General features: G+C 51.9%; 1 protein-coding gene across 3 annotated transcripts in view; it reads right to left on the bottom strand.

Moving 5' to 3' along the window:
* LOC147097935 (uncharacterized) overlaps window positions 1-12,061 on the bottom strand; it is a 29,709-nt gene that overhangs the window by 2,977 nt on the left and 14,671 nt on the right. For all 3 annotated transcript variants that reach the window (XM_085971022.1, XM_085971024.1, XM_085971023.1), the window contains 4 exons: window positions 10,507-10,588; window positions 9,591-9,751; window positions 1,956-5,933; window positions 640-765 (listed from right to left, as the gene is read on the bottom strand). In XM_085971022.1, coding sequence (XP_085827148.1) covers window positions 640-765; window positions 1,956-5,933; window positions 9,591-9,751; window positions 10,507-10,588 — 4,347 coding nt within the window. The remainder of the gene's footprint in view (window positions 1-639; window positions 766-1,955; window positions 5,934-9,590; window positions 9,752-10,506; window positions 10,589-12,061) is intronic.

The raw sequence follows: 12,061 nt of genomic DNA on the forward strand, positions 1-12,061 counted from the left end.
CACAGACAGACAGACACACACACCACAGACAGACACACACATGCCACAGACAGACAGACGAGACACACCACAGACAGACACACACACACACACGACAGACAGAGACACACCACAGACAGACATAGACACACACACACACACCACAGACAGACACACACCACAGACAGACAGAGACACACCACAGACAGACAGAGATACACACACCACAGGCACACAGACACACACCACAGACAGACAGACAGAAACCAGACTGTCACACACACACCCCAGACAGACAGAGACACACACATCACAGACAGACAGTCACACACACCCACACCACACACAGACACACACCAGACAGTCACACACACACGCACCCCAGACAGTCACACACACACACACGCACCCCAGACACCAGACACACACACACCACACACAGACCAGACAGACCACCTCTCAATCTCTCTCCTCTGCTTAGAACCGCACATCTGCCCATCACCAAAGTATAACCCCTTTGTCACTGAGTTACAAATGGCAGTTTTCTTCATGTCACCTTTTTTTGGTAAGGAGATGAAATCATGTACTCTCTGTGAATTGATGAGTGAATTCTCACCACAGGTAGGTCTGAATCTGGTGTCCGGGTCCTTCACAACTCACCCATATGTTTCCCATACATATTGTACCAAAACGACAGACACTTGCGTCCTCTCAGCAGAGGGCTGCTGAGTGTTGCCTGCTCCCCACTCTGCCGAGGATACGAAGCTTCGAGGTACAGGTAACGCCCTGTAAAACACCAAGGTTATCAGACCAACCATCTGACCACTGCATCCATCAAAAATCAAAATCGGAAATGTCAGAAATACACAGACTCGCTGAAGCAAAAATGTGTTTGGTATACAGACCCTTTATCCAATTCTTCAATCTTCCCCCTTTAAAGTTCTTAGTAATAATACTAAATGTATACTCTTGAACACTTTAAACCCTCTTAATAGATTCCCCTAACTTTCCAGCAAATACATCCCACGCCTCTCATCATAACTAAAGCCTTTCATTCCTGGTATCAAACTAGTGAATCCATATTGCATTTTCCCTAGTGGTTCTGATACACTGCTGTACGCAAGTATCCAAACTGCCCTCAGCCTAACTATCGACAACTCGATCAATTGAGTTCTGAAGAAGAATACAGTCATAAGAACATAAAAAATAGGAGCAGGAGGAGGCCATTCGGCCCTTCGAGCCTGCTCCACCATTCAGTAAAATCATGGCTGATCTTTGGCCTCAACTCCACCTTCCCGCACTATCCCCATATCCCGTGATTCCCTCAGTATCCAAAAATCTATCGATCTCTGTCTTGAATATACTCAACGACTGAGCCTCCACAGCCCTCGGTAGAGAATTACAAAGATTCACCACCCTCTGAGTGAAGAAATTTCTCCTCCTCTCAGTCCTAAATGGCCGACCCCTTATTCTGAGACTGTGACCCCTGGTCTAAACTCCCCAGCCAGGGGAGACATCCTCCCTGCATCTACCCTGTCAAGCCTCTTCAGAATTTTATATGTTTCAATGAGATCACCTCTCATTCTTCTAAACTCTAGAGAATATAGGCCTAGTCTACTCAATCTCTCCTCATAGGACAATCCCCCCATCCCAGCAATCAGTCCAGTGAACCATCCAAGGCGAGTGTATCCTTAGTAGGGAGACCAAAACTGTACACAGTACTCCAGGTGTGGTCTCACCAAGGCCCTACATAATTGTAGGAATATTAACAATACCACACCTGAAATATTAACCCGTCTTCTGTCTTTACAGATGTTAATGAGCCTTATTTCAGATTTATATACTCAGCGTTTTTCTTTTTGTCATTGGCTCTTTCCCCTAGCCATCGTGGAAAGTGAGCCCAAAGTCCTAAACTGTCCTTTCCTTCCCTCATTCCAATCTCACAAATGCCTCAGACTGGTACAGTTTCTCCTTACCTCCTCGGTCTTTACACTGGCCTTTTGTATGGTCTCCTTTTGGTCCAGTTTCCCGGGAGAAGGTTTGGAAGCGATGGAGCAGCCAGTCAAAGTCATCTGTTGTGCACTGTTCCCAGTCACACAAACCATGCTCAAAGTCACAGAGCAGTTCCACAGAAGGTTCGTCAATCATCACTGACTGACTGGGAGAAATCATATTCGCCTCATACAAGAGGTTGCTCTCCACAGCACTATGCAATTTGGCCAAAGTCGCTGATGAAATAATTGAACGAGTGGCGATGGCACTGGTGACCAACATTGGCAGAGAATGGGTTGACTGGAGGATCTCTGCAGGGGGAGGCACTGTTAGGGATAGGGTGGTCGCCAGCAGGGTCTCTGCAGGGGGACTGGACACCAGCGGGGCCTCTGCAGGGAGTGCGGACACCAGCGGGGTCTCTGCAGGGAGTGCGGGCACCAGCGGGGTCTGTGCAGGGAGAGTGGACACCAGCGGGGTCTGTGCAGGGAGAGTGGACACCAGCAGGGCCTCTGCAGTTGAATTGGACATCAGCAGGGTCTCTGCAGGGAGTGTGGACACCAGCAGGGTCTGTGTAGGGTGTGTGGACACCAGCAGGGTCTGTGCAGGGGGAGTGGACACCAGCAGGGCCTCTGCAGGGGGACTGGACACCAGTGGGGCCTCTGCAGGGAGTGCAGATGCCAGCGGGGTCTGTGCAGGGGGACTGGACGCCAGCGGGGTCTCTGCAGGGGGAGTGGACGCCAGCGGGGCCTCTGCAGGGGGAGTGGACGCCAGCGGGGCCTCTGCAGGGGGAGTGGACGCCAGCGGGGCCTCTGCAGGGGGAGTGGACGCCAGCGGGGTCTGTGCAGGGGGAGTGGACGCCAGCGGGGTCTGTGCAGGGGGAGTGGACGCCAGCGGGGTCTGTGCAGGGGGAGTGGACGCCAGCGGGGTCTGTGCAAGGGGAGTGGACGCCAGCGGGGTCTGTGCAGGGGGAGTGGACGCCAGCGGGGTCTGTGCAGGGGGAGTGGACGCCAGCGGGGTCTGTGCAGGGGGAGTGGACGCCAGCGGGGTCTGTGCAGTGGGAGTGGACGCCAGCGGGGTCTGTGCAGGGGGAGTGGACGCCAGCGGGGTCTGTGCAGGGGGAGTGGACGCCAGCGGGGTCTGTGCAGGGGGAGTGGACGCCAGCGGGGTCTGTGCAGGGGGAGTGGACGCCAGCGGGGTCTGTGCAGGGGGAGTGGACGCCAGCGGGGTCTGTGCAGGGGGAGTGGATGCCAGCGGGGTCTGTGCAGGGGGAGTGGACGCCAGCGGGGTCTGTGCAGGGGGAGTGGACGCCAGCGGGGTCTGTGCAGGGGGAGTGGACACCAGCAGGGCCTCTGCAGGGAGTGTGGACACCAGCGGGTTCTGTGCAAGGAGTGTGGACACCAGCGGGGTCTGTGCAGGGAGTGTGGACACCAGCAGGGCCTCTGCAAGGGGAGTGGACACCAGCAGGGTCTGTGCAGGGGGAGTGGACACCAGCGGGGTCTGTGCAGCGGGAGTGGACACCAGCGGGGTCTGTGCAGGGGGAGTGGACACCAGCGGGGTCTGTGCAGGGGGCGTGGACACCAGCGGGGTCTGTGCAGGGGGAGTGGACACCAGCGGCGTCTGAGCAGGCGGAGTGGACACCAGCGGGGTCTGTGCAGGGGGAGTGGACACCAGCGGGGTCTGTGCAGGGAGTGTGGACACCAGTGGGGTCTGTGCAGGGAGTGTGGACACCAGCAGGTCCTCTGCAGGGAGTGTGGACACCAGCAGGGCTTCTGCAAGGGGAGTGGACACCAGCAGGGTCTGTGCAGGGGGAGTGGACACCAGCGGGGTCTGTGCAGGGGGAGTGGACACCAGCGGGGTCTCTGCAGGGGGAGTGGACACCAGCGGGGTCTGTGCAGGAGGGGTGGACACCAGCGGGGTCTGTGCAGGGGGAGTGGACACCAGCGGGGTCTGTGCAGGGGGAGTGGACACCAGCGGGGTCTGTGCAGGGAGCGTGGACACCAGCGGGGTCTGTGCAGGGGGAGTGGACACCAGCGGGGTCTGTGCAGGGGGAGTGGACACCAGCGGGGTCTGTGCAGGGGGAGTGGACACCAGCGGGGTCTCTGCAGGGGGAGTGGACACCAGCAGGGCCTCTGCAGGGGGAGTGGACACCAGCGGGGTCTCTGCAGGGGGAGTGGACACCAGCAGGGTCTCTGCAGGGGGAGTGGACACCAGCAGGGTCTCTGCAAGGGGAGTGCACACCAGCAGAGTCTGTGCAGGGAGTGTAGACACCAGCGAGGTCTGTGCAGGGAGTGTGGACACCAGCAGTGCCTCTGCAAGGGGAGTGGACACCAGCAGGGTCTGTGCAGGGGGAGTGGACACCAGCGGTGTCTCTGCAGCGGGTGTGGACACCAGCAGGGTCTCTGCAGGGAGTGTGGACACCAGCAGGGCCTCTTCAGGGAGTGTGGACACCAGCAGGGCCTCTGCAGGGAGTGTGGACACCAGCAGGGCCTCTGCAGGGAGTGTGGACACCAGCAGGGTCTCTGCAGGGAGTGTGGACACCAGCAGGGTCTCTGCAGGGGGAGTGGACACCAGTGGGGCCTCTGCAGGGGGAGTGGACACCACCGGGGTCTCTGCAGGGAGTGTGGACACCAGCGGGGCCTCTGCAGGGAGTGTGGACACCAGCGGGGCCTCTGCAGGGGGAGTGGACACCAGCAGGGCCTCTGCAGGGGGAGTGGACACCAGCAGGGCCTCTGCCAGGGGAGTGGACACCAGCAGGGCCTCTGCCAGGGGAGTGGACACCAGCAGGGCTTCTGCAGGGTGTGTGGACACCAGCGGGGTCTCTGCAGGGAGTGTGAACAGCAGCGGGGCCTCTGCAGGGGGAGGCATAGTTGTCACCACCAGCATATCACATGATTTAAATGCCTTGTTCCAACTATCCAGGGTAGAAGTTTTCGGGAGTGAGGCCAGTCCTTGTGTGTGTGGGGCCACAGTTGTTGCTTCGGTCTGTGTAGCCGTCCTGTTCTGCACGATAGCAGTTTCCCCAACCTGGGTAGAAAGAGGCTCAGGTGCCATTGTGGCCCCTGTGCCTGGGATTATGAATTGCTGCGGCATAGTTGGCACCTCATTCTGACTGGCTGGAGTGGGTATTTTCATGGGTATAGTTATCTCTGTCTGGGTGACTGGCGGAACAACTGGCAATCTTTGTGGATGGCTTTCTGGACTTTGCAGGGGAAGAGCCAGTCGTTTTGGGTTGATAGCATTGGTCAAAGTGGGAAGATGCCCAACTGATGCCAAAGATTGGTGGATAGCTTTGGTTCTGCGCGTGTGTGTCTCTGGTAGATCAGTCCAGCTGATGGACCGAGGGTCCTTCTGACCTGTGGCCAGTGGGCCAGTGGGGAACAACACTGCCCCACGAGTCTGGTTGGCAGGTTTCAGGGCGGGGGGAGATGTGGGTAAGAGTTCAAGCTGGCCAACAGGTTTCGGGCTTTGTGGGTGCGACGCTGGTTCCTCAGTAAAGCGTGCGACGAGTGCGCTGGGGCAAGCGGTAGGTCGCGGAGTCAATGACCGCGCGGTCAGTGCAGGAGATATCATGTGCAGGAGGGAGCGAGTGGTCTCGGTCTCAGTCGGTCCCTTATGGACCCGTGCCACAGCAGGCAAATCCATCCGCTTCCTCGAAGCTTCGAGCGCGTGCTCCTTAGATGGCGGTACGACGGAGGCATCGTAGGCGGCAGGTGCAGACTTGCTCACCCAGGAAGCGGGCGAGCAGGTGCGTACCAGAAAGCATTGGCGAAATCTCCGGGACGCGGTCATGGTCTGGTTTGCTGTGGACCCATTCCCAGTCAAAGCCGTCACCAGACCTGCTGCTGTGTGAACTCGCGATCTCGCTGTTCCAGGATAGATATCCGCGAGGTGTTTCAGTCGCCCTGCCTCTTTGGCTCTTCCAGATTCGCGGCTGGAACCATCTTCCTTCATCAATGGAAGACCTAAGATTTTTTGGGTGGAGGGGAAACGGAACAGTTTAAGTCGGGATTTGTACCTTTGAAATGTCCGCGGCTCAAGGTTCCATGAATCGTAGAATGACACCCCACAGGAGGAAGCCATTCGGCCCATCGTGCCGGTGTCGGCTCTTTGGTAGAGCTACCCAATTAGTCCCACGCCCCCGCTCTTTCCCCATCGCCCTGTCATTTTTCCCCTTCAAGTATTTATCCAATTCCCTTTTGAAAGTTACTATTGAATCTGCTTCCACCGCCCAATTGCATTCCCGATCACAACAACTCCCTGCGGAAAATAATGTTTCCTCCTGTCACCTCCGGTTCTTTTGCCAATCATCTTAAATCTGTGTCCTCTGGTTCGCGACCCTTCTGCCAATGGGATCAGTTATTCTCTCTATCTCTACTCTGTCCAGACCCCTCATGATTTTGAACAGCTCTATCAAATCTCCTCTCAACCTTCTCTGCGCCAAGGAGAACAACCCCGGAGGCTTCAAAGTGAAGCAGAATGCTTGGTGTGTTCTGCAATCAGCTAGCCTTTTAGTTGGGGAACCAGTAGGGAAAAGGCACCCTCTTGCTGCAGGGAAGACCTGCCCTTAGGAGTGCCGTGCTCTCCCATCAGGAGAAGCGCTGTGGACCAGAGTACCCTCTTCCCTACCCCCATGGCCAATTGTACCCGGAGTTAGTGACTCCAGCAGGAACAGCAGCACAGTGGTTATGTTGTTGGACTAGTAACCCAGAGGCCTGGACTAATCCCACCATGGCAGCTTGGAAATTTAAATTCAGTTAATTAAAATAAATCCGGAATTAAAAAAAGCTAGAATCAGTAACGGTGACTGTGTAGCTACTGGAAATGTCGTAAAAACCGTCTGGTTCACTAATGTCCTTTAGGGAAGGAAATCTGCCATCCTTACCCAGTCTGGCCGATGTGTGACTCCCGACCCACAGCAATGTGGTTGATTTTTAACGGCCCTCTGAAATGGCCGAGTAAGACATTCAGTTATACCAAACCGCTGCAACAAAGTCACTGTGGGAGTACCTTCACCACACGGAGTGCAGCGGCTCACCACCGCCTTCTCAAGGGCAATTAGGGAATGGGTAATAACTGCTGGCTTTGCCAGCGTCGCCCACATCCGGTAAATTAATTTTTTTTTAATCTTCTGTTGATACGCAGAAAAAAAAGCGTATGCAACATGGACCGGAAGTTGTGAGTCAAGGCTGTTGTGTGAAGGGCATGCAGTATAATAGAAGGGAATGTGCTTAACCAGAGGATGGTATGTAACTGATATTTCACAGTAAATACCAAATCAGGAGAGTTCCTCTTCAAAGGCATTTAATCACAAGAGCAATACAATTTTTTCCACTGACTGTGCTCGCGTATCCAAGTTTGTTATGGGATCACGACCTTCCTTTTGTAGAAAGACCTCTGTAGCTGCAATCCAGAGATGTATACAAGCAGCACTCTGTACCAATACCGAGATAGGAAGAACCCATCCTATCTGCATACCATTCTCCTTGTACAATGTCATTCTGTATCATACAGATAAAGGGTTCACTGTTTACGCTCGAGATGGACACTCTCCTTCCCAGCTAGGTTACAGGACATCTCCAAGCCTCACCACCGTGAGACACAATGAGTTTCAGGTCCCTGTGGCTGCTATCGTGAACTAGTTTGAGAGATTCTGGAGATTGTTCTTGATGATCGTGTATAAAATTATGAGCAGAATCTAGAATTGTGCTGCTTTCTCTGTAACAGAGGAGGCTGAGGAGAGGTTTGAGGTGTATAAAATTATGAGGGGCTGAGATAGAGTGGATAGGAAGGACCTATTTCCCGAACCAGGGGGCATAGATTTAAAGTAATTGGTAGAAGGATTAACAGGGAGTTGAATCATCATAGAATTTTACGACACAGAAGGAGGCCATTCGGCCCATCATGTCCGTGCCGACCGACAAAGAGCTGTCCAGCCTAATCCCACGTTCCAGCTCTTGGTCCGTAGCCCTGTAGGTTACGGCACTTCAAGTGCATATCCAAGTACTTTTTAAATGTGATGAGGGTTTCTGCCTCTACCACCCTTTCAGGCAGTGAGTTCCAGACCCCCACCACCCTCTGGGTGAAAATATTTCTCCTCAAATCCCCTACCAATTACTTTAAGTCTATGCCCCCTGGTTATTGACCCTTCTGCTAAGGGAAATAGGTCCTTCCTATCCACTCGATCTAGGCCCCGCATCATTTTATACACCTCAATAAGATCTCCCCTAATCGTCCTCTGTTCCAGAGAAAACAACCCCAGCCTAGCCAATCTTTCCTCATAGCTAAAATTCTCCAGCCCAGGCAACATTCTCATAAATCTCCTCTACACCCTCTCTAGTGCAATCACATCCTTCCTGTAATGTGGTGACCAGAACTGCACGCAGTACTCTAGCTGCGGCCTAACTAGTGTTTTATACAGTTCAAGGAGAACTTTTTTCACCCAGAGGGTGGCGGGGGTCTGGAACGCACTGCCTGAGAGGCTGGTAGAGGCAGAAACCCTCACCACATTTAAAAAGTACTTGGATATGCACTTGAGGTGCTGTAACCTACAGCGCTAGGGACCAAGAGCTGGAAAGCGGGATTTGGCTGGATCGCTCTTTTCGGCCGGTGGGCTTCTGTGCCGTAAGTTTCTCTGATTCTACGATTGAAAGCTTCTCTCGTGCGGGAAGTTGTAACACAATCGATACCTGGGAGTCAAAGTCACAGAACCCCCACCCAACTTGTAGTTGCATGGTGTAAGCTCTTGTTTTCATAGTAATTTTTCTATTAAAACATTTCTTGTGGAACACCCCTGCTGATCCAGTGAGTAATTGTACATACCGTCCATACATTCCACAAATAACCTTTTATTAGCGTTTAATCTGCAATGTCTTGGATAAACAAAATGAGAACAAACATAGCAGTACAAGTTGGGTTGTGTTCTGTAACTTTGAATCCCACAGAAAGATTGCATTACAGCTACCCACATTTTAAAAAAATCATTGAGAACTATGCTCGTCACCCATAAAGACTAGGAAGCTGAAATGACAACAGAAAATGCTGGAAAGACTCAGCAGGTCAGGCAGCATTGAGGAGAGAGAAACGGATTCGACCCGAAACGTTGACTCTGTTTCTCTCTCCTCGATGTTGCCTGGCCTGCTGAGTGTTTCCATCATTTTCTGTCGTCATTTCAGATTTCCAGCATCCGCAGTATTTTGCTACTGTTAGAAGACCAGGAAGCTTCCAGGAACTTTCAAAGCAATTTATGTTTATACTCTATGAAGCTAAATCACTACCAGCAATTGTTTTTTTTTTATTTTAAAGACTTGATTTTCTTCCCCCCCCTCCTCCCAAATAAAGAGTAAGGGGGGAAAGCAGACAACCCACGTCAGGTGTCTGCCCCTGAAAAAACAGGACACCTGGCGGTCCATGAGTGTAAGCGGGAGCAGCGCGGAGGGAATCCGAGGAAGTCAGTGAACCAGAGTTCGATTCTGCTCTCCTCACGGACACAGACCAGCATAAATTGGTGAGGAATTTCTGTTGTGCTTTTCACGCGGGTTGAACCGGATCGAGACCCACTTGCGTCAGCTGTTAGAGGAGTCAAGCGTTGCCTGAAAAGCACCGGCTCCTCAGACCCTTACGTTTTGCCATATTCGCCTTGTCTTTGAGGTGCACGGTGCAGTTGTAGAGCCGGTTGACCTTCAGCAAGTCCATCTCGCTCAGGCGGGTTCGCTGGCCAATCACAGCATCCGTATCCATCAGTGGTCTCAGGGTTGGCTGTCCATTCTTGGAAAATGCAGACCTACAATTGGGTAAGAAGTTTATTGCACACTAAAGGCAGGTGTCGTGACCCTGAATAACTCGACAGCAGCTTGCATTGATACAACGCCTTTCACGTAGTAAAACGTCCCAAGGCGCTTCACAGGAGCGATTATCAGACAAAATGTGAGGCCGAGCCACGCAAGGAGATATTAGGGTAGAAAGAGGGAGGTTTTAAGGAGCGTTTTGAAGGAGGAGAGAGGTGGAGAGGTTTAGGGAGTGAATTCCAGAGCTTAGGGCCTTGGCAGCTGAAGGCACGGCCGTCAATGGTGGAGCGATTAAAATCGGGGATGCACAAGAGGCCAGAATTGGAGGAGTGCAGAGATCTCGGAAGGTTGTGGCACTGGAGGAGGTCACAGAGATAGGGAGAGGGACGAGGCCATGGAGGGATTTGAAAACAAGGATGAGAATTTTTTTTAATTAAATAAATTGAGGTGTTGCTGGGCCAGGAGCCAATGTAGATTAGCGAGCACACGGGTGATGGGTGAACGGGACTTGGTGCGAGTTAGGAGATGGGCAGCAGAGTTTCGGATGAGCTCAGGTTTACAGAGGGTGCAAAGATTCCAAATGATGTGCAGAATATGAGTTGTTGGACTGCAATTCAACTCAGGGCTTCAAAGCAGTTTGCGAATATGTTGTGAACCTCAGGAATGTTCTGCAGGCTTCGGTTACTCCCACCAGCTAAGGCTATAAAAAAGGGAGAGAGAGACTGCAATAGCAACTCCCCACCATACTCACCTGCTGTAGTGCAAGATGGAGCCAAAGTCGTATTTGGATTTGAGATTGTTGGTGTTTTGCTTCAAGAAATTATGTTCGTAACCTGAAAGAGAAGCCAGGTGGCCATTGGCACTAGTTAGAACTACAAAAGATCTCTTTGTACATCAGGATGTCCTGCATTAAACACAAAACCACTCCATTGCAAGCCATATGACACCTTCATAACACATCAGTAAATTTGGCCCACTTTATTAGTTTGAATAAACTTTAAAATCATTCCTCCTGTGTAGCAGGATCTACCGATATTGAGTAAGCAATTCAGCTTGAATCCAGGTGTGATGAAATATGCCATTCATCAGGCACTCTGTATTCTCTGTGTTTGATTGTGACTGTGACAAGCAGGGGAGTTTAGTTTCAGTTTCATTTCCTTACCTGTATTATATTGTGTGTAGGGCTCCGCCCATACCTGGCCCCTACTTAAGCAGGCCCCAGCGTGTCTCACAGGCAGTACAGCAGATCTCTGGATGAGAGACACTTCTCCACTGTGTATTACTTTCTGAGTTAATAAAAGCCTTGCTTTGCTCTGTTAACGTTGAGTCTCGGATTCATTGAGGCACATCACCAGGTTTCGAATCCATCTCAGTTTCACACGCCTAATGCACGGCCAATATTGCACATTCAAAACACTGTTTCGCGTTTTAACTTGAATGCAAGAAGCAGAAGGAAGGTCTAAGTTTCTGATCCACCCTGCAGAGCTAACAGAGAACTAATAAAAAAAGAGAAAAATGTCACCCCTTATTAAGCTGAAAAACAAGTTGAATTGGGGCGAGGGGTCAGAGGAGAGGCACAGCAAGTCTAACAGGAGAAAATGCAAGTCAAATTGCAAACCCACTTCGGTTCCTGGAGCTCCAACTTTCCACTGGGAGATTCCACACTTTTATTTCCAAAGCTATTCCCATTCTCCAGTCAACGTCAACTCACACCTCTAAGCAGAATGGGGGAGTCAAGCCTGCATCCTGTGGTGCATTGAAAGTGGTTTAACGTTAGAGGAATGGAGCCGATAGCAGATATCTGCTCCTCCCTCCTTCGGCTGCACCTCGAAAGAGAGACTGGTGAACACATCTCACACTCCCTGGAGCAGATCTTCTACTCTTTAAGTGTGCCTTCTAGAAAAGAGAAGACTGAGGGGGTGACCTGATTGAGGTCTTGAAGGGTTTTATAGGGTAGACGTAGAGAAGATGTTTCCACTTGCGAGTGAGACCCAAACTTTTTTTTAAAATTCATTCACGGGATGTGGGCGTCGCTGGCAAGGCCAGCATTTATTGCCCATTCCTAACTGCCCTTAACTGAGTGGCTTGCGAGGCCATTTCAGAGGGTTGTTAAGAGTCAACCACATTGCTGTGGGCCTGGAGTCATATATAGGCCAGACCGGGTAAGGGCGGCAGATTTCCTTCCCTAAAGGACATTAGTGAACCAGATGGGTTTTTACGACAATCCGATAGTTTCATGGTCACCATTACTGACACTAGCTTTTTATTCCAGATTTATCTAATTAACTGAATTTAAATTCCCCAGC

The sequence above is a fragment of the Somniosus microcephalus genome, chromosome 30 (assembly GCF_052327205.1).
Source record: "Somniosus microcephalus isolate GS21.2 chromosome 30, FLI_Smic_1.0, whole genome shotgun sequence".
Taxonomy (NCBI): Eukaryota; Metazoa; Chordata; class Chondrichthyes; order Squaliformes; family Somniosidae; genus Somniosus; species Somniosus microcephalus.